This window comes from Colletotrichum paranaense, assembly GCF_030867605.1.
Source record: "Colletotrichum paranaense strain IMI 384185 chromosome Unknown Scaffold_4.1, whole genome shotgun sequence".
Taxonomy (NCBI): domain Eukaryota; kingdom Fungi; phylum Ascomycota; class Sordariomycetes; order Glomerellales; family Glomerellaceae; genus Colletotrichum; species Colletotrichum paranaense.
In genome coordinates, this window is record NW_026848962.1 from 79247 (window position 1) to 105789 (window position 26543).

General features: G+C 52.3%; 7 protein-coding genes across 7 annotated transcripts; 4 read left to right on the plus strand and 3 right to left on the minus strand.

Moving 5' to 3' along the window:
• Nucleotides 1-372: 372 nt before the first annotated feature.
• CPAR01_05013 (PHD-finger domain-containing protein) lies at nt 373-2783 on the minus strand (the record flags this gene model as incomplete). Its single annotated transcript, XM_060489292.1, has 5 exons — nt 373-2064; nt 2120-2218; nt 2272-2389; nt 2457-2551; nt 2619-2783. 5 exons carry the CDS (start codon nt 2781-2783, stop codon nt 373-375), a joined length of 2169 nt encoding a protein of 722 aa, XP_060350758.1.
• A 2551-nt stretch (nt 2784-5334) lies between these two features.
• CPAR01_05014 (ion transporter) lies at nt 5335-16701 on the plus strand (the record flags this gene model as incomplete). Its single annotated transcript, XM_060489293.1, has 6 exons — nt 5335-6879; nt 6932-9316; nt 9369-11140; nt 11193-11282; nt 11342-11801; nt 16375-16701. 6 exons carry the CDS (start codon nt 5335-5337, stop codon nt 16699-16701), a joined length of 6579 nt encoding a protein of 2192 aa, XP_060350759.1.
• An 856-nt stretch (nt 16702-17557) lies between these two features.
• Nucleotides 17558-17935, plus strand: CPAR01_05015 (uncharacterized protein; the record flags this gene model as incomplete). The annotated part of the gene is made up of 1 exon (XM_060489294.1): nt 17558-17935. The coding sequence occupies one exon, from the start codon at nt 17558-17560 to the stop codon at nt 17933-17935; it is 378 nt and encodes a 125-aa protein (XP_060350760.1).
• Nucleotides 17936-18226: 291 nt separating this feature from the next.
• CPAR01_05016 (50S ribosomal protein L2) lies at nt 18227-19496 on the minus strand (the record flags this gene model as incomplete). Its single annotated transcript, XM_060489295.1, has 3 exons — nt 18227-18328; nt 18388-18461; nt 18518-19496. The coding sequence occupies 3 exons, from the start codon at nt 19494-19496 to the stop codon at nt 18227-18229; spliced, it is 1155 nt and encodes a 384-aa protein (XP_060350761.1).
• Nucleotides 19497-21408: 1912 nt separating this feature from the next.
• CPAR01_05017 (cyclin) lies at nt 21409-23080 on the plus strand (the record flags this gene model as incomplete). The annotated part of the gene is made up of 4 exons (XM_060489296.1): nt 21409-21414; nt 21460-22695; nt 22748-22886; nt 22938-23080. 4 exons carry the CDS (start codon nt 21409-21411, stop codon nt 23078-23080), a joined length of 1524 nt encoding a protein of 507 aa, XP_060350762.1.
• Nucleotides 23081-23134: 54 nt separating this feature from the next.
• Nucleotides 23135-23575, plus strand: CPAR01_05018 (uncharacterized protein; the record flags this gene model as incomplete). The annotated part of the gene is made up of 1 exon (XM_060489297.1): nt 23135-23575. The coding sequence occupies one exon, from the start codon at nt 23135-23137 to the stop codon at nt 23573-23575; it is 441 nt and encodes a 146-aa protein (XP_060350763.1).
• Nucleotides 23576-24161: 586 nt separating this feature from the next.
• CPAR01_05019 (chitin deacetylase) lies at nt 24162-25934 on the minus strand (the record flags this gene model as incomplete). The annotated part of the gene is made up of 6 exons (XM_060489298.1): nt 24162-24507; nt 24581-24672; nt 24735-24792; nt 24855-25170; nt 25227-25246; nt 25306-25934. 6 exons carry the CDS (start codon nt 25932-25934, stop codon nt 24162-24164), a joined length of 1461 nt encoding a protein of 486 aa, XP_060350764.1.
• Between the last annotated feature and the right edge of the window lie 609 nt (nt 25935-26543).

Sequence of the window (26543 nt, forward strand, 5' to 3'; positions counted from 1 at the left end):
TTGCCATTCGCATATCCCTAAAGAAACGAACCCGGTTAATATCCCCAAACCTAAGGCTCGATCTCATTCGCAGGGATAGCAGTATTCCCCGCCATTTTGTCTCTAGCAATGACCTAGATCACCTTCACATGAGCTCGTGTTGAGGAAACTTTTACTCGTTACTACCTGAGGTATCCTGTGCAGTCGTTCGTCATACAAGTACTATCCATACACATCCAAACAGCCAAGTCATGTCCACTCTGTGGAAGGGTCATAACAATTCAACCACCAGGCAGAGCCCATGACATGGCTCCCATACTTCTTATACAGGAGTGACCCCGCGTATTCATCGACTCAGCTGTCTTACGCACGCCTCGGACTCTCTGTCTCGTCTCAAAGCGCATTTGGACTTGCACCTGGAGGCTGTGGCCGTCGGACTGGCTCCGCAGGCTTGATAGGGGGCGTCAGAATCTGATGACGTGGGGACGGCGAAAGCGTTGCCACAGGCGGTAGGACGGCAGGGAGGGCAGGCGTTTTGATGCTTGGGGGCTGCGGACGGGGCGCCGGGGGAGAATGCTTGGTCGGAGAAAGTCCACCCTCAGGAGCGGGCAGTGTGAATGATGAGTGTGCCGAGCCTGGGATGCCATGCTCGCGGCTGATGATGGGCGTGGCAAGCAGACTGGAGTTTCCATGTCTAGGCGATGAGACGTCCCGCGGTGCTGGTGTGGTTCTCGCCCGCGGTGGGCTTGCAGGCACATGATCGTGACCGTTCGCCAAGGACTTCTCAGCAGTAGCGTCACGATGAGCTCGCCCATCATCAGCATCATCGTTCTCAGCCTTGGGTGTTTTTGGTTCCGGGCTGGTCTCCTTGGCTCCATTTATCCCTAGAGGTTGGGTCGGTGATCCAGAGCGGCGGCTAGTGATCGCAGACTCTGATAGTGCCCCAATGTCTTGCCCGAGCACCGGTTCCCCCCTCGATGGAACCGACCCGTCGTGGCCTGTCGGACTCAACTGGCGGTCGCTCTCCTTTGACGGCTGCTTCGCAGGCGAGGACGCCACGTCAGCTGGGCGGTTTACCTTGAGCTTGATAGTCGTCTTTGGTTTTGCCGCAGCCTCTTGCTCACGCCGCTTGCATGGTTGGCAGACGAAATGAAACTCAGGCTTCTCAGCTTCGGTCTCGCTAATGCCAAGGCATTTGCTGTGCTGCCAGACGTTGCACTTCTCGCACGCCACGCTATGTGTGCCGTCGTCAACCTGGCCGTAGACACCGCAGATGCAATCGAAGATCCAGTCTTCCTCCTCGTCTTCTAGCTCCTCCAGTGCTCGCATGTTCTTCTCTATCTCGGCTTGCAGCCGTCGCTCCGAGATACGACCCGAGCCATTGCGGTTGTCTTCTGAAAGCTGAGAAAGTTCGCGTTCATGTTGTAAGCGACGAGCCTCCCGTTCCTTCAGCCGTTTCTCTCGGGATATCAGTCTGAGGTCCCGCTCTTTTTCGATCTTGAGCTGTTGTTGCTCTTGTTTCTTTGCTGCGGCCCGTTGGACTTGAATGACCTTGGCCTCTTCCTGAGCCTTCTCTTCTTGCTTCTGCTGCTCTGCCTTATTCGCGATGCGGCTAGAACGCTTCGCATTTGCCATCTTAGCCAGACTCAACAGTTCTCTCTCTCGCTGCTGCTCCTTGCGCTTCCTCGACTCCTCCTGCTTCTCTAGGATAGGAAGTAAATGCTCTTGCAACTGGTCTCGCAAGACCTTCTCGTTGTCGTCCTTAGTTTTGTGGAAAGACGCAATGATCTCCTGTACATCTTTCAAGCTGACAGCGAGGCATTCCCATTTCATGCTGCCGAGGCCAGTGTCCTCGGTCGTGTCCCCGGAAGCATCGGTCGGTTCATTTACAGACTGATCCGCATGATCTGTACCGTTTGGTGCAGAGAGGCGCCGTCTTTTATTTGAACGGGATCCGTATTTCGCAGCTTTGGCCTTCTTCTTGGGAGTAGGTGGGTTTGGCGGTTCAGTCATTCGATAGACTCTATTGTCATCGAGAACAAAATATGTCCGATCGTCTTTGTCCCAGCCGATGGGCTCAATCCGCTGTATAAGCCTGTTAGAATACCAAAGCATAACAGATGAACTCCCGAGTACTCACCCAGCTAGTCTGATCAATGTCCTTTTGTTCTTCCATCTTCTCCCTGACGCGCTCGGGGCGAGCCATGACCCATTGTGTCATTTGTTGAAGAATTCGTACCTGCGTCTAGGTTAGACACGTTGCACCGACTTAGAGAGTAACCATGCATTTACCTTGGTCAAGACATCGAAGTCTGTGAACTTGGCTGCGATTTCTTCTGTGCCAAAGGGGTTCTTCTCAGGTGTCCTTGCCAAGTATTGCCTTCGCGTGTACTCGTCAAAGAGCTCGTGTCTACGACATGTTAGCATGGGAAGTCCCAACATGCGACAAGCGACATCAACAAGGCTCAATAACGTACGTGAGGCCACGATGCGACGAAACGAACTTCAGTAAGGCGAGACCGATATCCTGGAGAACAGGGGCATTCGGCTTCAGGCATTCGGTCTCGATGTCCTAGAAGCGAGCAGTCAGTAAGTGGTAGCGCCCACGCAATATTGAGTTAAGGCAAAGAATCGCATACCTCTGTATCTAGGTTATCATCAATCTTGACCACCTTGCCAAAGAGATAGATCCACTGGCACAAATTTGCGAATTGCCATTGATTCCGTAAGCGAAGGAGCAGAGAGTCTTCTTCTTTTAAGCCATTCTCAGCCTCCTGCAGTGTCCTTTTGCGAGATGATACCATGGTTCTGCTTGCGTTCTGCGTTGATGCGTCAAGGCGGTCGAAGGAGGAATCGATGCGGCCAGAAATCGTGGGGCCTGATGATGCTGCGTGCTTGCTGGTGACGTCTTGGGTATAGTTCAAGACTGTCGCGTCATTGATACGATATAGTCGCGCAGTGAAGCGCCGATGAAATCAAAGTCTCGAAGAGGTATGTTCGAATTGGGGTATGAGGTCGGCCGTCGATTAATCGAAGTATCTGCGGGTCAACTGTATGGAAGGGATCGTGAGGTGGTGACGAGCGGCTGATGGTATGGACCAAGACGAAAGCTGATCGAGGAGGGGGAAAAAAAAACCCGAGGTGGGAATTCGAGTGAGTCAAAACGGAAGTAGAATGCTGGGGGCGTTGTTCAGTACTAGAAAGTAAAATAATGGCAAGGCGAGGCAAAAGACACGGGATGAAGTCGAGTGGATGCAATCAAATTACTCTACTTTCTGGCGTGGATGGACGCCGAACGTCAGTGCTACAGCCTACCTTCCTCGATCTTGTCTGGTCTGGACGCGTTTGGGCCGCGGCGTAGGTATCTAAGGTGCAGGCGCGTGGGCGCCTGCCCGGCGGGTGGCATCGAAAATGGGTCCAAGCTTGTGCGCAGGGAGCCTTCTCTACTAAGGTAGGTACCATAGCATTACCTAAGGCAGAGTTACATAATACACTCACGGAGGACAGAACGGGGCAGAACGGGGGGATCAGGACGGAGGTTGGATGCACCGGCCGGTGATGCTCGGGAAGGAGTGGATCCATCGGGAGCACTATCCTTTTGGCCTTGCTCTCGTGGCTCTCTTTCTCTCCCTTCCCGGGCAATTTTCACCATCCTTCCTCGCATCTTGGCAATCATCCCTGCTGCGATCAAATATCTACCTGATGTGGGCCCAAGGCAAGAAGAAAATGAGAAGAAAAAGAAAAAAACGCTCTACGACCATGTGTGTACTCGCGTCTTACTTCCTGTATTTACTTATCTGCGAAGTCCCTTGATGTTGATGCTCATGGCATTCATTCAGATCACGGCTGATGGCGATGAGCATATTTAGGACCTTGCAACAATATTACGTAGCCATACTCCACAGCGTCGGCCGGACGTAGCCGACACGAGCTGGGCATTGGGCACTTTGCCGTGCTTGCCAGCGACAACCCGAGAAGTAGAATTTCGGGGGGCAAGTGTCCCCATCAGCACAGGGCAGTGACTATTGGCTAGCCCTATCAGAAAACGACCGGACTAGACAGTTGAAAGTACTAGGTGCTGACAGTAGGTACCTTAGGTACGACTGAGGCAGAAGGCACACTACCTATGTACCACGAGTTTGCGGAAAGCTGTTCATGCGTGTGCCGTTCTTCCCTTGGCTGCCGTCTCATCCCCGTCCCATCGTCTCAGTCGGAAGTCTACGTAGGAAGATCCGAATGCCGCATTAGACCCTAGACAGTATTAGGAAGTAGGAAGCCCAGCAAGACTTCGTATCCTCTGCTGCTCTGCATGAGCCCTGCAGCAAGTAAGGTTCCCGGGGCTCTCGCAACCTGGCAGTTTCGAGACGGGCTGAAAGGGAAGGGTGAAACACGCCCACGGCTGGATACACACTGTGCTGATACTTTATCGGCCCCTGACGGCGCCCCATGTTCTCGGGACCCGAATCAACCTGGAAGCCTCTGCCAGCGACCACTGACCACTGCCTGCCTCCTTGTCTTCCAAAGTGCCTGGGTACTGCTAGTGCCTGGGAAATTCAACGGTTAGACAAGTACTTACCATTCCAGCTTGCCTTGTGGGGGAGGCCCCCTGCCGCGCCAGCCGTCTTGGGGAGTCACCATGGATAAGCTGAGAATAGAAACTCCTGTCTCCGACTGCCCGCCTTGTGGGGGCACCGATGACAAGTATCCTTACAGTGCTTTTGATTCTAGGCACTCAATCCGCCATGGACAAGGTGCCTTAGTCAGCCTATGCCTCTTTCTCCTTCACTCCATCACCTCGTCGGGGACTTCGATACGAAGAAACACTCGACAGCATTGGTATTGTTCCCTCGGTCTTTTCCTCCCTCGTACAACGAACGCGGACCACAGGACGAAATCGCAAACGCACCGCCCCGCTCACGACGGAAACACAGAGTCCACACTGTCAGATTGGTAGCGTTCGAAAACACGACGCCAGACCCTCTCTACAGGCATCCAAACCTCGACTCTACGACCGACGCATCGTCTGTTGCCCATCGGGGACATTTCATATTCACACACAACGAGCCCACCGCACTGTCGGAACTTGCGATTTAATCCGTTCCATTCGATCCGACATCTGGCAAAACGAATTGTCGTACGCGACGCTATTTCGCACTACGACATGTTCGCAATCTTTTACCGGCAATAGTTCTGGACATGCGATCCGTGGGCTTGGCCACCCTCCGACCGGCACACAAAGACAGCCACTCCTTCTGCTCGCCCACAACGGCAGTATCTGTCTGTTAACACGCGGCCACACTTCATTGACTGCACCAAGAGCAGCGATCCAGGCGCAAATCGAACCCAGATCCTTCGATGCAAAGCAACAACCCCTACTCCTACGAGATGAGCTCGCGACAAGACGAGTCCTCGGGCTCTGGCAGGGAAGGTCTGCAGGCAGACTCCCAAGCCGAATCTCAACGCGGCCGTCGAGGCCAACCGCAAATGTCTGCTAACGGACTCGGTCTTTCAACATATTGGGAACAGCCCTATGCTCAGTCCAACAGTTCCGGAGGCCCTGACTCCCCCATCGATGCTTCAGCATTACAATTCGCCTTACCACCTGATATTAATCAGCCTCCTCCATTTCCCCGATTAAACTCGCCATCTCTCGACTCCCTCGACCGACCGTCACCATACTTCGAAGAGGCTACAAACCCCGATTACTATGAGGATAGGGTGCCTCTTACATCCAGGGCCCAGCCCATTTCCGGCTCTCTAAGCGCAAATGTGGGGGACGCTCAGCCGAGAGATAGTTTCCAGACAGTATCCGACATCGACAACGCGCCACCAAGGACGCGGGATGCAAGATCGCTCGGGTATGACTTGGAACCTGGCGGCAGACGTCCAAGCTATGGGGCGACACTGAGCCCGGGAGGGGAGCAGCGACGCTCTCGCTCGCCCTCTACTACTGGCGCCCTCCTTAGGGCGGGCTCCATCATGAGGGCCATGTCTCAGCGTGTTGTCAATATCAGTGGTGAAGGTGAACTTGTGGACCATCGGACATCGCGTAGTCGATCTCCGTCACCGGCCCCGGACCGCCGTCAGCAGCTACACAACTCTGCTCAGATGTTCACCGATACCTCCTACCATTCCAATCTCTTCCAAGTACCTGAGAAGGGTCCCGAAGGGGAGAATGTATTCGCTGATCCTCCTCCGCCCATGCAACAACGGGTGCCGATGCAGAATCCTCTTAAAGGAAAGTCTTTAGGCATCTTTCCTCCCACTCATCCGATCAGAATGAAGCTATGCGATCTGCTGGTGCACCCGTTCACTGAGCCCTTCATTCTCATACTTATAATCCTTCAAGCTACTCTTTTGGCCGTGGAATCGGCTCCAGATGTCTTCACGAACCCGCGGCCAGCCTCATGGGGAGTCACCTGGATTGATTGGGCGATTTTGGTACTGTTTATTATCTTCACACTCGAGTTGATTGCCCGTATTTTGGTCTCCGGTTTCCTCTTGAATGCCTCCGAGTACAGCACCATCGATCGCCAAAAAGGAGTCCGAGCAGCGGTTGTCGATCAGTACAGAAATTTGTTCCAGCCTCAGCGGCAAAAGTCTGTTAAGGCTCCGCGACAACAAATTCACCTTGGCCCCTCAGCTTTTCAGCGGTCCTTCACAATCATGCAGGGTCAGACTCTGCCACAGACTGTCGAGGAGCAGCAAAGGTATCAACTTGCCCGACGAGCATTCTTGCGGCATTCATTCAACCGGCTTGACTTCCTCGCTGTTGTTGCCTACTGGATCTCCTTTGCGCTGAGAATCACTGGCGTCGAAAGTGAGAAGCATCTATACGTCTTCAGGATGATTTCGTGTCTTCGTATCTTGAGACTGCTTGCTTTGACGAACGGCACAGCGGTTAGTAATCCTTCCGTACCCCTCTCAAGTGCGCCACTAATTGAATAATCAGATTATCCTTCGAAGTCTGAAAAAAGCTGCGCCGCTGCTTGTACGAGTCGCCTTCCTAATCACGTTCTTCTGGATACTGTTTGCCATCATTGGAGTACAAAGCTTCAAGGCCAGTTTGAGTCGGCAATGTGTCTGGCTTGACCCAACAGACCCGACTAATAAGGAGAAATCCTTCACAAATGACATGCAGTTCTGTGGAGGATTCCTCAACAACGATACTGGGGAAAGCATGCCCTGGGTCATGATGGAAAATGATGGTATTCTGGACAATTTCAGAAACGGCAGCAAAGCCGGAAAAGGCTTCCTTTGTCCTCGAGGCTCGATCTGTCTTCAGCAAGACAACCCATTCAACGGCACTGTCAGCTTCGACAATATTGCTCAATCACTAGAAATGGTGTTTGTTATCATCAGTTCCAACACCTTCTCCGACGTCATGTACTACACAACCAACTCCGATTACCTTCCCGCAGCTCTCTTCTTCGGCGCCGGCATCATGATTCTTATGCTTTGGCTCGTCAACTTGCTTATTGCGGTCATTACGTCTTCCTTCCAGGTTATCCGAGAGGAAAGTCGGGCGAGTGCTTTCACAGCTCCCGAAGAGCCACCGGCGCAAGAGCCCATGGACGAACCGCCTCAGAAGGTGCCTGCTCTGCAGCGAATCTACGACAAGACGTTTCTGCTTTGGATTGCAGTCATTGCCTTCGGTCTCATGGCCCAGTGCTTCAGGAGTTCCAAGATGTCTAAAGAACGCGGGCAGTTCATTGACTCGGCCGAGGTTGCTGTCACTATCTTGCTGGACATTGAAATCATCATACGTTGCGCCGCAGGCTGGCGTTCTTTTCACAAGAGCAAGCGTAACCTCATCGATGCGGGCCTCGCCATCATCACAACCATCATCCTGATCCCGCCAATCCGGAATTCTGGAGAAACTTATGCCTGGCTGACAGTCTTCCAAATTGTACGAGTCTACCGACTTGTCTTGGCTGTACCAATGACCCGGAAACTTATTGTCATGGTCCTCGGAAATTCGAACGGTATTGCCAATTTGATGTTGTTCGTCTTCTTAATCACCTTTCTTATGGCGATTTTGGCGGCTCAACTGTTCAGAGGCGAGATACCAAGTCACAGCGATAGTGGCGACCTCAACGAGGTCTCCTTCTTCACTGTCTACAACTCCTTCCTCGGCATGTATCAGATCTTGTCGAGTGAAAACTGGACTTCCATGCTGTACAACGTCACTTCTTACTTGAATGAGCACGATACGGGCTGGATTGGCGCTGTTTTCCTGATTGGCTGGTTTATCCTGTCGTTCTTGATTCTCGTCAATATGTTTATTGCTGTCATTCAAGAAAATTTTGATGTTTCTGAGGATGAGAAGCGCCTCGAGCAGGTCAAGGCCTTTCTCCAAAGAAAAGAACTGGGCAAATCCGCTGGTAACCTCACGCTGTCAAACATCTTTACTTTCGGCAAGGCTAGACGGAGAAAGGATCCTCTGGACTACGGTCCTGCCATGATGGAAATGCTTCTCAAGGACGCCGTAGTGCACGAATTCCTCGATGATGCCGCAGATATGCCGCAGGATACACCCAACGAGGAACGTTCACCTACAAGGGCTCAAACGCATCACGTTGGTGAGGTCAGGCCTGGTTTCTTGTCTTCAATGTGGGGGAAGTTTAAGTCTATATTCAGCAGCAAAGACCCGAATCCGTTCTACTCGAATCTACGGTTCGATGGTCCCAACGATACTCTTGATCCGCGGCAAATGGCACGGCAGGCGGTTTTCGCCACATCAGCGCGCAAGAAAGCCCAGCGGGACTATCTTGCAAGACACCCCAATTACAACAACTCGCTATTCGTCTTTACGCCCAATAACCCTATAAGGCGGTTCTGTCAAAGAATCGTTGGTCCTGGCCGAGGAAATGAAAGATTCGAAGGTGTCGAGCCTAATAAGATTGCCTGGTATACTTCCTCAGCTTTCATCTACGCATGTATCGTTGCAATGGTCGTCATTGCTTGCGTCACAACACCGCTTTACCAAAAGCAATACCAAGCCGAGCATCCTGAGTTCAGCATTACGTTTTGGTATGTCTGGACGGACTTGGCATTTGCCACAGTCTTCTCGGTTGAGGCTGTAATCAAAGTCGTCGCGGATGGCTTTTTCTTCACGCCGAACGCCTACTACCGGAGCTCCTGGGGATTCATCGATGGCATAGTGCTCATCACCTTGCTCATCAATGTTGGTACACTTCTCGCCAACGATGGCGCCGTCTCTAGAGCCATTGGTGCATTCAAGGCTCTTCGTGCTCTACGCCTGCTCAATGTTAGCGATAGCGCGAGGGATACTTTCCACTCACTCATCGTAGTTGGCGGATGGAAGATCCTCAGTGTAAGCTTCACCTCCAAACCCACAAGCAATCTTTTTCTCACTGATTCCACAGGCTGCATTCGTGTCCATCTCCCTGCTAATCCCCTTCGCCATTTACGGACTGAATATCTTCAACGGCCAGATGGTTAAATGCAATGACGGAGATGACTCCATTATGCTCATTTCCGATTGTTTTGGCGAATTCAACAATACACCCTTCAACGACGATTGGCCCATGTTGGCGCCACGTGTTCCCTCCAACGACTATTTCAGCTTTGATGACTTTGCAGCGTCATTGTTCGTCCTCTTCCAAATTGTCAGTCAAGAGGGTTGGACCGATGTCATGTTCGCGGCACAGGCAGTCACAGGGCTCGGTAATCAGCCCAAAGACCTCAACCGTCAGGGAAATGCCATGTTCTTTGTTGTCTTCAACCTGTTGGCCACAGTCTTCGTCCTCACGCTGTTTATCTCAGTGTTCATGCGCAATTATACGGAGCAGACTGGAGTTGCCTTTCTGACAGCTGAGCAGCGGTCCTGGCTTGAACTACGAAAACTGTTACGACAGATTTCTCCGTCCAAGAGCTCATACAATGAATCAGAGAAAACTTGGAAGAAGTGGTGTCACAAACGCGCCATAGAGAAAAGGGGCAAATGGTATACAGCCGTCACCTACGTCCTCATATGCCATCTCCTACTCCTTCTACTCGAGTATCACGGCGAACCACAATGGTGGACAGACTCTCGGGATGGACTGTTTTTGGCATTCACGCTAGTCTACATGGCCAACATTGCCATCAGGATCATTGGTCTTGGCTGGGCCCGGTTCCGAAGGAGCTCATGGGACTTATACTCGCTAGTAGTTGTCACCGGCGCGTTCGTCTCTACATCCGTGCTCATCATCAGCAGAAATAGCGATACGTATGTGCAGCTCCACAAGTTTTTCCTTGTGGCCATCCTCCTACTTCTTATCCCGCGGAATGATGCTCTCGACCAGCTATTCAAAACGGCTGCTGCAAGTTTAACAACAATTGGAAACTTGCTCGCTACCTGGCTTGTGTTCTTCCTGGTTTTCGCCATTGCTCTTACACAAGCATTCAGTCTGACGCGCTTTGGCGAGAATGAAGAAGCCAACGTCAACTTCCGCAGCGTGCCTAACGCCCTGATTCTTCTATTTAGAATGAGTTGTGGTGAAGGCTGGAACCAGGTCATGGAAGATTATGCGACTATCGAGCCGCCGCTTTGCGTTGACAACGCCGACTTCTTTAACAGCGATTGCGGTAGCAAACCCTGGGCTCGTTTCCTCTTCGTTGCATGGAACATTCTGAGCATGTATATCTTTGTCAACCTTTTCGTTTCTCTCATCTATGAGAGCTTCAGTTACGTATACCAACGGTCTAGCGGATTGGCTGCGGTAGACCGTGATGAGATCCGGCGCTTCAAGGAGGCGTGGCGGAGCGTCGATCCTGCCGGGACCGGCTTCATCAGCAAGGATGCATTCCCCCGACTTCTAGGAGAGCTTTCTGGAGTGTTTGAAATGCGCATCTATGATGCCGACGATTCGGTCAGGCAGATCCTAGAGGATGTTCGCAACGATGCCTCGACATCTGGAGCTCGCCACATGTCTATAGCTTCTGCGAGTAACTACAGTGCGGGCATTGACATCCAACGACTCAATCGGAGACTCGCACAGATTGACGTTGTCAAGGTTCGCGAGCGTCGCCGTCGGTTCAACATCTTTTTCGAGGAAGTCATGGTCTCTGCGGACCCCGACAAAGGCATTTCGTTCACTTCTGTGCTCATGATTCTGGCCCACTATAACATCATCAATGACAGCAAGAGTTTGAAGTAGGTACTTCCTCATCGACCATAGTCACTGATCAGACTAACAATTCTGCAGATTGGAAGAATTCTTGCGAAGGCGTGCTCGGCTACAGAGAGTGGAAGAGGAGGTGCGGCGCAGGGTCGTTCTTGGCTTCTTTGACACCTTGTGAGTTTCCTTGATGGCTACGGACTGTAGAGTCCCATGACTAATGACATTATCTCCAGGTACTGGACTCGCAAGTTCAAGAAGCACATTGACATGAGAAAGTCAGCGAGGATGACTGCTATTCCCCAGCTCGACATCCCTCACATTCTTGTTGACGATGATGATACACGCCACAAGTCCTCGCCGGTGGCAGGAACCGGACAAACGAGGTCAGCATTGCTGACAGTGGAAGACGCTCACAAATCGGCACACAATAGCTGGTCTGGACCAGGGCCGACAGATGCGTCGGACGGCGACTACCAACACCCGCTCAGCTTCCCGAGATCTGGGCCTACAACGCCGAGCCACCAATCGACGCATTCTGCTTTCAGCTTTGAATTGCAAGAAGGAGGCCAGACTTCAGCTCAGAGCAGTAGAAGGGGAAGTGCTGTCACACCACAGAGCCCTGTCAGCCCCGCACAAGTTAGCAACATGCTGGACGACTCTATTTGGCTTGAGAGTATTCGGAGAACTGCAACAGTACGGAAATCGGTCCGAAAATCCGATTGGAGTAGATAGATGTACCAGAAAGTGGTGCGTGGTGGATTTTGTTCCTTCAGCGACGGCGTTTAGGTTTAAGATGAAGACGTGTCATCGATTCTGGGCGTAGCTTCTAGACCATTTCTAAGCCACGAGAGGCATGAGCACCATGAACTTTTCAATTTCATGTTTGATAGAAAGATAGACGAAGCAACTTGCTCATGGCTTTGGTTGATACTTGCAGCATGATGACAGTTATGATCAAGCAAGGGCTTCGTAGATTGCACGTAGGGTAGTGTAGCTAATGCGGAGGATATCATGAACACGTATTTCGTGTGAAGAAAAGTGAGCACCCGTATTGTCAATCTCGCTGTCCCGGTGTCATACACAAATCCTACGATCATTCTCGACTCTCGTTAGCGAAGACGGTCGATGTTAATTTAAGACATGTCTCCGATGCACAGTCATAGTTGACTGCACTCGGGCCAGACGGATTCATGCCCCGCTTTGACGTTGTGACCAGACTTGGACGCTTAGAAAGAAGAGACCAGTTTTTCGTTCATCTGAAGACGATGATCGCAAAGTCCATCGCAAAGGGCGATTTATTCCCAGCGACAACAGTGACGGGAACGGCATGACGTGACTGCAAATATCAAGCTTACCAACTCGTACCATCTTTTGCTAGTGTAGCAGAGGACCCTTTAAGATTGAAAGCTTCTCCATGCATTGAGAGGTTTGCTCCCGTTCGTACACTTTCTCATGATTCTTTCGTCTCGGGTTTAGACATCAAAACAGTAACGTTTGCTTGGCAGGCGTCAAAGAGAGGTTAAACTTCTTGCGCATGAACAGAGCATCAGAACGATGTGGATTTCCTTCTCCGGAATTACTTATCCTTGCCCATTTCTTCTCCCACGATTGAAGAATCCGAGGGCTGAAGCTGTATGTTTTCTAGAGCATCTTATAGAAGGATTCTAGAAAGTTTCCATCCTCGATGCCTTTGCACCCTGCTCCAAGAATGCCCTGAACAAACAAGTGCGCTCTCTAGCGAAAAAGATTGAATACAAGAAGCTGGCCAGTATCAAGCCATCACTTTCAGTATATGTAATACGGGATCACGAGCCGTCGACAGTGAATGGATTTGGCTCTTGGCGGAATGACGGATAGATTAAGCTGCAACAGTGCCAAGAACGCCGCTTTTGACATTGAGGAATGCCTCTTGGCTTCGATACCTGGCCCTAAATTCAGTAATCTTGTGTCTTGGGCCTTGCCTTAAAAGCCGGCAGTAGAAAGATCAGACGGGACGACATTGAAAAGAAGCTTCATCAACCGTCACCCATCGGGGTCGAACATGGTTCCGGGGGTAGGCCTCGGGGAATTGATAAAGTCCTAGTGTAAAGACGGGTCTGAGTCTCGTATTTCGTGACTTTCATGTCTCGTCTCGTCCGGTGTAGGCCCTGGTCTGGTCTGGTCTTGTCCGTGTCTCGTCGTCGCTTGGCACTTCCTCGTTTCATCTTCGCGAATGTTTCAATATGCCCCTCCTCTCCTACTTTGTCCGTCCTGGGCGCACAACTGGCTGTCTACTTTCTGACGGGGAGATCGGGGGCCATCGACAAGATTGAGAGAGATTTTTCGTTTGTTGCACGCTTTCACTGCTTGTAGTATTACCTGGACTCTCACTCGACACTCGTCTACACAGACGTGGGCACGATTTGCAACGATAGGCAATGGACAGGACAGGGGCATGGTGAGGGGATACCCAGGGGTGGCCTTGTTTCCAGTGTTAGTGAGCCCATGTCCCATCACGTTATTCCTCCCCTCTCCTAGCTTTTAATCATGAGATCGACGGATGCCCCCCGAAAGAGAGGACACTTGGACATCTGTTTTGCCGGAGGATCAGTTAGGAGATGTGACAGCAAAGCGATTAGGAGAGTGAAGATCCTGGATTTGGAGAGTTTGATGCGTGTGATGGCGTTTGTGATTCGGGTATAACTTCAAAGGAACGGACGAGCTTCCTGTTTAGTACTCAGAGCAATAACACCAGGTTTGAGATGAAGAAGTGACAGGAATATGACCTCTTTGATGTTACCTGTCCGCCGTACAGTGCCCTGGTGGAACATGTTCTCTGTAATTAGCTTCAACACCACACCCACTACGGGTATCGGCAATCCCTTTTTTTCTTCTTCACCTGTGTCATTTACGGCGCAATGGGAAGACCATATAGATAGACTGCCACAGTCTCCTAGATTGATATGCCCTTTTTAGCATATAATATCGTGGGCTTATATGAGTAAGTCTCCGGGCAGGCCCAAGAATATTCGTGGCAGAGCATCGCCACAGTGGCTCAGAGAGTGCTTCTAGAAGGCTTCGACACCCACATCACGGGCTTTCCGCCGCGTTGGCAACAGCCATCCTCGTCAAGGGAAAACGCTGGTGCGAACGAGTGGCACGAACGCCGCGCTATGGCGATGAGCACGTTATGCGGTTGCGGTCAACCGTCCAGCGGTAGCCATCCACCACATAGCGCACATGCCCGTCCATAGCTTGCCCTTCAACCCTCCCAGGCTTGAGGCTATGGGTTTGGGCAATGCTCGGTTCTTATTTTGGGAAAGATGGCATTATTGAAGCCTTGCACATAAGTAGCAGCGGATTATCCGGATGGAGACATACGCACGGCGCTGAGGCTGAGGAGGGTGAGGTGTTTGTACGTAATCGTGGCCACTCACCAACTTGTAAGTCCCAGAACTGTCGTCAGGGTCAGCGTCAGCATCAGCGTCAGCCATGAAGCACGCATGACATCGGCAATTTCGTTGGCGGGCGCCCTTGAAACAGCCGTGCGTTCTTTGTCTGCACCGCTAGGTTGTCTGGCTGTCACTCTGTCCCCCCCCCTGACGCCTAATCCAGCACTACTCTTCCAGTCTTCGTATCTTATCAGACTCTGCTCTCCAAAGTCATTGATCCGATGTATTATCTTGGCCCCCGTGTCAGTAGAATCGTAGCGACGATGCGTGGGGAGGTACATTGAGAGATGGACGCTCACGGCCTGTGCGTTAGCAGACCTTTTTTTTTTTTTTTGGGGGGGGGGGGGGGCAGACGGAGTACGGGTAGCTCTGAAGTCGGTGGAAAGCCAAGATAAGCCAAGCCGAGGAGGCCGTTCCGTACCCGCCCGTATCCTTCCCATACTTTTACCGCAGGAACGGTATCTAAAGAGGTACGAAGAACTCAAGGTACCCCAGGGGAAACTCATCCCTTGCTCCTGGCCCCCCCTGACGACGATCACACAATGCAGCCAATTGGGACTAAAGGAGCAGGAGGCTGCTACATACCTCAGACTGCCTTGCACCGGCTCCTGGGGCATCTCTTGCACGTTACAGAGCACTCGTTGCCTCTTGCCCTCGCGTGCTGCTTCCATAAACCGCTGGTTCTTGCTCTGGATCCGTGACTGTCTTCCTTTACTGGGTATGTAAGCCAGAATCTACGGATACTGAACGTACCTCTCGTTGAGAAGGTGGTGCGCAGGTATGGCATATGCGGCACGCCATCTCATATCTCATGTGGTCTTTCGATCTCCCACCGGCCCCTCAGTCTTCTATCGATAGAAATCCGTAAATAAGTCTATCATGTCAGAGAAAGACGCTGCCTCAGTATCTATCGCAGTAACAGTACGATGCAATGGGTAGACACTCGACTACCAAAGTCTTCGATCAAAGTTCATCCGCCAAGCAATGGACGGGCTCAACGCCAGGTTCGACATCCTCGTCCAAGTTGGACCGGTCCAGTCTCATAGACTGAATCTCAGAGCTCGTCAAGTTACCCAAGACGACTCCCAAAACATGCCGTTGCCTACGTACTCACACGCTGCCGTGCAGACAGAAGAGGCATATCTGCGCCCGTCGTCTGAACAACTTGTCTTCGAGCATCCAACACCGGTGGCATCCATGCATCTCTTCTTCCCAAGTTCCCACCGCATTGCTCGTCACCAAAAGAAGGCAGCGTCCTGATGCCACACCTCGCATTGATGCCGTCTGCGTCACACCCCTGAACCTCAAGCCCGTTTCTCCATACTATGTATACATCCTTGGTATTTGAACCCTTCTCACACTTCTTAATCCTCCGCATATCCTCACTCCCCTGTCCACCTCCTAGTTGCCTTCCCTGCCCATCCTTTCCACCTCCCGCGGCCCCTTGTTCCCTCTCTGCCACTTCGCTTCGTCTGCGATTGATTTACTGCCAGGGGCAATTCGCTCGTCTCAGCCGGACTACTGCTGCTGCTGAACCTAGCATACCTACTCTGCCACTAGCCTACTATTAGCCTCAAGTTATTCTCCCTCTCGAGTGTCCATGTTTTCCGACACTTGATATAATCCGTCCTGTTCCCGCTGTTAACAACCAGTTTTTGAACTCAGCCTACTCGACCAACCAACATTTTCAATTCTCGCCATTCACTCGTTCACATACACTCCAGGCTGAGCCTCCAATATCCAACATCTACACCCAGATTCCTCAGTGTTGTCATCGAACTTGCACACTGTCACCTCCCACTCTCTCGATACTACCCACATCCACCAAGCTTTAGACGTACCAAGGTGTCGGAAACGTCTCCTTCTCGTTCAAAATGCAGTCCTCCCGCTTCCAGTCCATCACCTCCCGCTTCTCTCCGAGCACACTCAGAACCACCTTCCGCCGCTCGTCATCAGCATCGTCCCGTGCCAGCAGCGACCGAGGCTCCTTTGCTACCACGGCATCGTCTCCCGTCAGCACAATCAACAGCATCGTCTTCCGTCAGCCCTCGATGCTTGACCTCGAGGAAGAGCGCAAGAGCTTCGGAAGCGAGCTCAGCATTCTTGAGCCACGCCCTGTTCTCTACTTTGGCAGCGTCGAGGAGCGTATCGGATCACTATAAGCGCAAATATCATACTTTGGTCACATGTTTTTACGAACGGCGAAGACGATTGACTTTCGACACGCCATGATGTTTATGAGCCTCGGAGCTCTTGGGTCTGAATCAGATTAGACTGGGATCTGTTTTCAATGGGAAAGCTTGGAAACACAGGCGGCGTTTAGGAGTTTGGCTCCTGGTGGACAAGCCTAGAACAGGCGTCCTGGGAGACACCGATTTCTTTTACTGGCTGGAGGCCAGATTACCACTGTTAAGAAATCGCCATGATGCGATTACGATAGAGGAGCAGCTTTAAAAGCGACGCAACATGTTAACAGTCTGTTTTCATCTCTTCAAATCAAGACAAATGACAAGCAAGCCCAGCGGTCTGGCAAAACCCTCAGTGAATACGTGAATGAAGCTGACAGTATCCGATTTGACACTTGATACATTACGTGTATTGTTAGTGACACCGTCTGATTCACCGTTGGAAACAGCCCGATGCGAGATAATCCTGTTACCATAAAGAGATCTTCAAGCACCTCCTTTAGCAGCTCACCAACCTAGCAGTTTACTTACTAGTAGTGCCTACAGCCTTCCAGGGTAGAGGAGCGACTGATTCATTTACTTGATCAAATAAAGAAAAGCCAAGGCGACAGTTCCATCGCCTCAACGTCAGCAACTAGCGTAAGTCGGCAACACCTGCGGGAACCCTCAATCAAAACGGGCCGCCCGTCCTAACATCAATTCGAAACAGGCTATTTCAATACACTTTCACGCTTACCAAAAAGTCGTGAGCTATTGAGCTATCCAAAGCCAAAGACACCTAGACAAGCAAGTTGGAACACATCAAAAGTCATTGCTCAGAAAAAAAGAACAAATGTCCCAAGATACATCCTCGGGGGATAACCCCGTCCCGAAGTTGTGGTGGATCATGGTGGGCGGCAACAGCCTCGCTTCATCCCCATCTTGGAACCGATTTCTCTCCATGACAGCCGAACGGAACAAGGTAAGTCGGGACGCAAAGAAAGAGAAGACGGGTTTCAAGGAGGCTCAGAAAGCTGCGAAAGAAGAGCTTGAAAGAGCCAAGAAAACGTATAAGGAGACATTCGCCGGCGGAGTGACGGCCTGGAGGGAGCGGAACCGTGGAGCAGAAATCACCGCTTACGGAACCGGAACTGGGACCGGTCCAGATCCCGAGCAGCGCACCGAGGAGACGACCACTGCTGGACAAAACAGGCCCGAGGGAGATGGCTGAACGTCTACGAGCTTGGCTTAATAGCACGGCCGGTTCAACCCAGGGCGCCTCTGCTGCTACACGTAATAGTATATAGTTGTGACCGAAAGACTTGGATAATGGGCATGATCAGAAATGAAGCTGCGGTATCTTGGGAGAATGCGCCGGAGGCCGGCAACTCAACATGAATAGCTCTATGATACAAATACTATGACATACATTTACAGCAGGGGCATCGAGCGTCGTTTCAGGCTCGGTAAATGTCTGTTCGCGTCCGTCTACAGTCGGATCTCGTCGATGGACTAGCATGACTTATGAGGCCTTGCTTCTTCTCTTGCCCATGTTGCGTACTCTGGGCTCGACAACCCACTTGTTGAAGTTGTGCTTGCGACGGGTCTTGAAGCCGCCCTTGGCCTGTAGGATGTGTGTATCAGTAGCTGTGAGAGTATGAGGGGCAGCAGGGAGAAACGTACGGGAGTGCCCCATGGACTGGTAGGGTGGCGGTTACCCTTCGACTTACCACGACCACCACCGTGAGGGTGGTCAACTGTCACACGATTGTTAGTGTTTCCAATACGTAGAGGCAAGGTTGGTTACACGTACCGGAGTTCATGGCAAGACCACGAACCGTGGGGCGAATGTTGAGCCATCTGCTTCGTCCGGCCTTGCCCAATTGTCTGTACTGGTGGTGGGGGTTGCTAGCGACTCCAATCGTTGCGCAAGCGTCTTTGCTGACTCTGCGAATCTCGCCGCTCTGAAGACGAACGTTGATGTACTTGCCCGTAACAACCTTGGTACCGTCGTCCCTGGTCTCTTCCTCCTTGGAAACCAAGATTGCGTAGGTACCAGCACTGCGACAGAACACAGCACCGCCCTTGGCTCTCGAGCCGACGTTGAAGATAACAGTACCAACAGGAATCATGTGCATGGGCAAGCAGTTGCCTCTCCAGGCCGTTTTGGCTGCCAAAATACCGGGATCGACGACGCCACCCATGCTGTCAAGAAGGTCCTTGGGGATACCGGAACGGTAGCTGTGGACGACGTCGCCGGCACGCATACCCTCAGCAGCAACGATGTAGCTCTTGCGCCCGGTAGACTTGTTCGAGAGCAGCGCAATGTGAGCACTTCGACCCGGATCGTACTCGATGCGATCGACCAGATGCGGACCAGCCTGCCAGCGCTCAAAATCAACGGTTCGTATCCTCCTCTTCGCGCCACCTCCGTGATGTCTGACGGTGATCCTTCCAGAGTTGTTACGACCTCCCTTTCCGTGGCCCTTCTTGGGGTAGGTCAGTGGCAGGAAGGGTCGGCCCTTCCACAGGTGATCGTTGATCGGACGCTTCAGATGACGGACTCCGGGTGTTCGCGGCTTGTAGGTGCGCATAATTACGGAGTCGTTGTTTGCTTTCTCGATAGTGGGGGCAGTTGCGGCAGGCTCGCTGGATTTCGTGGCGGGCTTCTCGACGGACTTCTTCCTCGTGGCAGTGGCATATTGTCGAATCGCAAGCCCACGAAAGGCGGTCGAACCGAGGAGACTTGCGCAGCTCCTCTGAGCTGACAAGAGCATCATAGAGCGCGACATATTGGCATCAATGTGCGGCTATGAGTCCAAGTGAAGGCTCCCTTTTCTCGGGTCGGTTGGTTACGTTCAGGAGAAGCTGGACAGGCGCAGCATATCGCGTAAAGGGACGGCTCGGTCGGGGTGTAGTGGCTGCAGGATAGCGAAGACAACCCTGAGATAGGTCTCAATTGCTCAATTGTGCCCAGAACTATCCGAATTCGACCCTAATTGCTGTTGGGATACTCGTTGGGCGGGAATACAGTCCCTGTTGTCGTGATGGCTGAAGCGGCTCTATCAGGTACGCTTAAGGCCAGTGCAGATTTCGAGCTTTAGGAAATAATTATTCTGCCGGCGCCGATGAACTGACGTCCAGGAACGGAAGCCCAGTCATTGGCGGTACGTACTGAAGGGGCAGAAGCTTCAGCCACATTTAGTGGACCTGGGTGGCTGAACCCTCGGGTTAAGCCTCAGACGCCTCGACACGACCAGGCAGGCCGCCTCTGGAAGCGTGACGGGACGTGGTCGGGAAGGCAGCCAATGGTGCTCTGGTTGCCCCGCGGTTGCTGCTGTTGATTGCTATTGTGACCGGGGTAACTCCCCATTTTCCACGTCTTTTTTTGCAGTCTTCTCCATCAGCCAGCAGACCTTCTTTCGCGTGCAGCCGGGGCAATCGCGTATCCACCCTCACACTGCTTCCACTCTCGCTTGGCTACCACCACGATTCTCGAACTTCCTCATAAGCCTACGATTATCTCCGGGTTAAGGCACCTTGATATTCCTGCTGCTCCTTTCGAGGTATCTTCAATCTCGCCCCAGGCAACCGACAACAGATACACATTCTCACTACTGTCACCGCTCAAGCTGCTCCTCCATCCTCAAGACAGCAGCTTCTTATTCATTCTCATCCTCGCTTTACCACAATCGAAACCATCACCACGGCATCATCCTTCTTGTCGCATACCGCACACATCCACCTTCTCACCAGCATTCCATCCGACCTGCTCGTCATAGCCAGCACCGCCAGGCCCTCTATTTGAATCACTCACAGCAGTGAATTTCTTCGATTCACTACCTTCAGCCGCCACACACGCCCAGAGCTAGATATATCTGTCTAGCGCAGCTGTCCGGCCCTCATATTCTTCACCTGTTGCACACAAAGAAACCGAATTCTCTTATGAGATTTCACTGAGTCGCGACTACATCCTCAGCCGTCGTTCACGACAAAGACACCCCCGACGCGACTTTTCCTTTAGCGAGAGTCAAGAAGCCACTCCCTGTCTGCCGTTCGCGTGTGCACCAACTGCACGCCTGTCTGCTTCAGATACGCTACTGTGGTGACCAAACCAGGGCCACCGCGAGCCGCGACTTGAAAAAATCGGTACGTACCTCCCAAAGCTGGCGGCTCTGGTCCCATTCACAATACGGTCCCCACTGCATACCACATCACGTCCATTCGTTCCCACTACCTCAGCAAAACACATCACACATTGATTGTCCTTTCACCTCCTCCCACATAAACAACCTCAGTTTTGCCCGAAGCCCAATCTCCTAATACCCCTACCTCTACCTCTGTATTGCACTCTCCTCCTTGGTCTCAGCATCTTTGCATCTTTGTCAATTGGCTCTTGGGACGCGACTGATCTCGCCCATCAAGTGTTTGGCGTCGAGCCTGAGCAAGCGTTTTGCCCGCGTTCGAGTCGCCCGTCATCATCATTCCCCAAGGTATGCATGTCTCGACCTTGCTCACCTCTTTCCATTACCGCGCTGTTCCTCTTCCTCTCCCTCCAAGCATAAAGTTGCTTTATCCTATACTGTCTCTGCTTGGAACCTTACCTTTGAGGTGGCACCGGCATCTCGACGCGTCCCAATGCTAACCTTGACCTAATAGAATCCTACACCTCAGATACTCAACTTGACATACTCAGTTGACAAGATGCCCGTAAGTCTACTCGTGAATGCTTATCCTTGCAACACGTCCAGTAAGCTCTCGTCGCGTCGATATCGTGCTCACCCTTTCCTTCAGGTTACCCGTCCGGCGCGTGCAACACGCCTCGTTTCGAACGAGAACGATGAGAACAGCGGAACCACGCGCATGACGCGTGCCAAAGCAGCTGCACTAAGCGTTGACGAGCTCGCTGTCCCAGGAAAGGCTCTCGCCACGAAGAAGTCTGCAACCAACGCGATCCCGGCAGCTCAACGAACCAAACGCGCCGCCCTCGGCGACGTCAGCAATGTTAACAAGCCAGAGGCTGGCGCAGGCAAGAAGCCTACCGGCAAGGTCGGCCTCGTCTCCAAGGCTGAGAAGCCTACTGGAATCACCAAGAAGTCTACCAGCACCACCAGATCTGTGGCACCCAGAGAGAAGAAGGACAAGGCACCCGGCTCAGGATCCGGCGCGATCTCGAAGAGAAAGGTCACGACCAAGGTCATCAAGGAGGAGAAGGAGATCTCTCTCGACGACAGCGAACCTATGCGCAAGAAGCCAGCTACCGAGAGCCGAACCAAGTCCGACCAGGAGAACGTCAAGAGCCAGACTCCAGTCGAGTCTGAGCCCGTCAATGCCAACAAGCCCTTCGTCTACCCCAAGAATGTTACCAACCTGGACGAGGAGGACCTCGATGACCCGTTGATGGTGGCCGAGTATGCCAATGAGATCTTTGAATATCTCAAGGATTTGGAGTGCAACTCCATTCCCAACCCCAACTACATGGAGCACCAAGACGACTTGGAGTGGAAGACGCGTGGAATTCTAGTCGACTGGTTGATTGAGGTGCACACGCGCTTCCACCTCCTCCCTGAGACTCTTTTCCTGGCCATCAACATCATTGACCGCTTCCTCTCGGAAAAGGTCGTGCAGCTCGATCGCCTGCAGCTTGTTGGCATCACCGCCATGTTCATCGCCTCCAAGTACGAGGAAGTTTTGTCGCCTCACGTCGCCAACTTTCGCCATGTTGCCGATGATGGATTTAGCGAGGCTGAGATCCTCAGCGCGGAGCGATTCGTTCTTGGAACCCTGAACTATGATCTGAGCTACCCCAACCCTATGAACTTCCTGCGTCGCATCAGCAAGGCCGACAACTACGACATTCAGTGCCGTACCATCGGCAAGTACCTAATGGAGATCAGCCTCCTCGACCACCGTTTCATGGCATACCGTCCCAGTCATGTCGCGGCCGGTGCTATGTACCTGGCCCGCCTCATCCTGGACCGTGGTGACTGGGTATGTAATATGGATCATAACAAAGTGGGCTAGTTGACTGACAATTCAACAGGATGACACCATCGCATTCTATGCTGGCTACAACGAAGAGGAGATTGAGCCCGTCGTTCGCCTCATGGTGGACTATCTTGCCCGCCCGGTCGTCCACGAGGCCTTCTTCAAGAAGTATGCGAGCAAGAAATTCCTCAAGGGTGAGTACCTCCTTGGCCTCGTGCCTCATTTCGTTGCTGACATTTGTGTAGCCTCCATCCTCACCCGCCAATGGGCGAAGAAGAGTGCTCCTCACTTCGGCATTGTCGATGTTCATCTGTCCCTGGACCAGATCTCAAACAAGGAAGACGAGCACTATCCTGAGGAAGAGGAGGAGGAGGAAGCCAACTATTAGCCATCCTGTGCCGAATAGTTGGATCATCTTCTGCGTTTACGGCCACTTTTACGAATGCATCCATCGGCGACACGCACCTCTATAGGTGCAGTAGTCATCCTTGTCGCGCTACCCCAGGTTCTTGACATTAGCCCCCACGGGCTTGCGGGGGGAAGGCGATTGGGCTTTATTCTTTTTCTCTGGGTTAGATTGTGTCCAGACTCATCTGTCAGATATGGGCAGCTGTTTTGTGTTGCTTTGTTTTTGTGGGTTTATATTTTCCATCGCATTGGGACTTCGTTGCTCTTGTCTCATGAACGGCGCATGGAGTCAGGACAAGGATATCACGAAAGCGGACGGTTTGGCTGGAGTTCGTTGACTCTGTCTTCCACTGGGCTGGCAAGACATGGAATTCACTATTTTTGTGTGTTAAGGCATGGCTGGTCTACAAGTGAGGGTGTCTTGTCGTCGTCTAATCGTTGCTCCCGTTCGGAGTGTTTTGATGATGCGCAATGAGGGAAGGCAAACATACCATACATCGGGGGCGGGAGTGAGGGCTGGCTTATCGCCAACGGCATCGTGAAAAAAACCTGTACATACATCTGTTCGAGAATCGGGTTCAGGAAGGGCTGAATACATTGCATTGCTTTTTTCTGTTCGACATAATAGGAGTCATCATGAGCTCACGTGTCTATATTTGCTATGTCGCCAGTAAGCTGTTGGATCCAGTATGCATCCACAGCGGAGGGTCAAACACACTTATACTACAACAGTGCCACAACAGTGCCACACCCGTGAGATGACTTACTTGAGCCTATTTAAGTAGACTGATTGGGGTTCATTCATATTCGACGTCACTAAAGGGGGAATGAGGGCCATGATCTTCAATTCTGCTGAGTATCAGAGCCGCAAGTTGTTTTGCATAGAGAAAAGTATTATTCAACAAGAACTATGTAACACTAGATAATATACACTATATTACGGTTTGATACAGACTCCCAAACGAGGCGATCATTGGGTAGACACTAACATCATCGAGCAGCTATGCTGAAGAGGGCTCGAATCTGACACTCTTCAAAATCTGTCGACACGACTGGAGAGCTTAGCCAAGGGTGGTGCGCGCATCCGTTCGGTACCAGTTGGCTTTAGGATCGCCGAGGCACTCGCCAATGGTGACCATATTCTTGCCCTTGAACTTTTGAAGCGTGAACTCTGTGAGGTTGTAAACGGTCTGGTAGTGGATGTCGTGGCCAATGACGAGGAAGTTGTCGCTGGCCGCAGGCTTGGCGGCGATGGCCTGGGTGACAATGTCCTTGGACTGCTGGATCTCCGTGGCGCTGTCGTGGAGGTAGTCGGCGGTGTCGAGGTCGAAGTAGATGATGGAGTAGCCGAGTGCCTTCATGTCGCGCTCGCAGCCGCAGGCGGCTGTGCATGAGGAGTAAGGGGGTCTTTTTTGGGGGGGAGAAGATGAGTGTTAGTCGGGTTTTCTCGCAGGGTTGGGTGATGGGGTTGCTTTCATACCTCATGTAAGTAGGGAAGACGCCGATGATGTTACGGACAGCCATCTCGAGTTTGTACATCTCATCCTTGCGCTGCGCCGAGGTGATGTTGCACTGGTGACTCAAAGTCAGCAAACCCGTCGACGAGAAGACGGATCCTTGGCAAGAATACATACCAGATCAGCGTGAGACCAAGTGTGGCTGGCAATTTGGTGGCCTTCGGAGTACATGCGCCTGTCGCTCAATATTAGCCCAAAAAGCTCCCAGAGTCTTGCTGGACGGCAAAGTCGTCATACTTGATGGTGTTGGCCCAGGGGAAAGTGGTATTGTCGATTTCACCCTTTGCATTGTTGATGCCAGTGATCATGAATGTGGCTGAGGCATTGTACTTCTTCAAGAGATCCAACAGGTCGTTTGTGTACGCGGCCGGGCCATCGTCATAAGTTAGGGCAACATCGCCGGGCTTAACGCAGCTGTATACACCAGGACCGCCATACTCGACCGAGCCGAGCTTGGGACGGGCAATGCTGGAGGTGTTCTGACCAGGAGGAATCTTATTGGCGTCGCATGCCGGGCCATACTGGAACAAGCAGTCGGGAGCCTTGCAGTGCTCTACATTTATGTTAGGGGTTATTTATCTAAACCGGCATGACACGGAATTTAATTACCGGCAGTTGTTCCGCAGAATCTGGTGTAATGTTAGCAACACAGGAGAACTATTCAAGATTGGGTTGTTTGTTCACTTACCCTGCAGCAGAGCAGCACTCGTTCGCGGCGCACTTGGCGTTCCCGTTATCCGGGCCGCAGACCCCTGACCCGGAGTCTCCGCCATCACCACCGCCTGCCGGCGGGCTGCCGTCGTTTGTGCAAGTACCGAACCCAGTCTGGCAGCCATTGGTCGCCAGACAATAGTCGTTGGTCGAACCGCACCAGCCGTTGACGGAGCAGCAGGGCAGATCCGTCGGGCAAGAGTAACCCGCCGCGCTACCCCCGTTACCAGTCTTTCCGCACGAGTTATCGGGAGAGACGTTGACTGCCACTGCGGTGCTGCTGGGACTGCTGACTGGTGCCTTGCTAGCGCTCACTGATGCTTTGCTGCTGCTTGCTGCCGCTGGGGCCTTGCTACTCGTCGTTCCCTTACACGTACCAAAGCCGGTCTGGCAACCGTTGGCGGGCAAGCAGTAGGCGTCAGTAGAGCCGCACCAGCCATTGACTGAACAGCATGGCAAATTCGTAGGGCAAGTGTACGCCTTGGAGCTGCCTCCGTTTCCAGTCTTTCCACATGAGTTATCTGGGGAGACGGCCCGGATGCCGAGGGGAGGCGAGGCCACAGCCGTTCCAGCGAGGGCGAGCATGAGGAGCTCGAGAATAGACATGTTGAGCTGTTAGTCGACAAGTAACAGTGCACAGTCCCGAAGAGCCAAGAAGAACGAGCGTGGTGTGGAGAAGAGCGAGTGAATGTCAACCAGATCAAGCCAAGAAATACGGCGATGGGAGACGATTTAAGAACATCGAGCCATTGCCCCTAAAGCTCCTAAAAGAAAGCTGTGAAAAACGCGAATCACCAAAACGGTGAGCCGCGAGATCCTTCTAGAGGCTCGAGATGGGACTATCTTTGTCATGGCGCGGTAGTAAAGGGGCCCCGCTGCTGTGTTTGAGAATCAGTTCAATGTCAGGGTCGACTACTTTTGGGTCGCCAAACTACCATCGGTTGCTACATCGTATGAGATGGTGGCGTTTTCAGAGTTGTGGATGGCTCTAGTTCCACAAAGACTCCTGGTGCCGTTGCAGAGAGATGGAAGACCAAAATGGGCATAGCGATGTGCGGGCGAGAATAGGGGGCTTTGACCGAAACAGGCTGCTTTTACGATGTAGGATGCGGCTAGCGGATGCTCCCTCGAGGACCGTGTGTCGACGAGGTCAGAGTTGCTCGGAAACAACCTAATGCTACCCTAGCCTGCGTGTGGTAGACTGGAGCTGAGAAA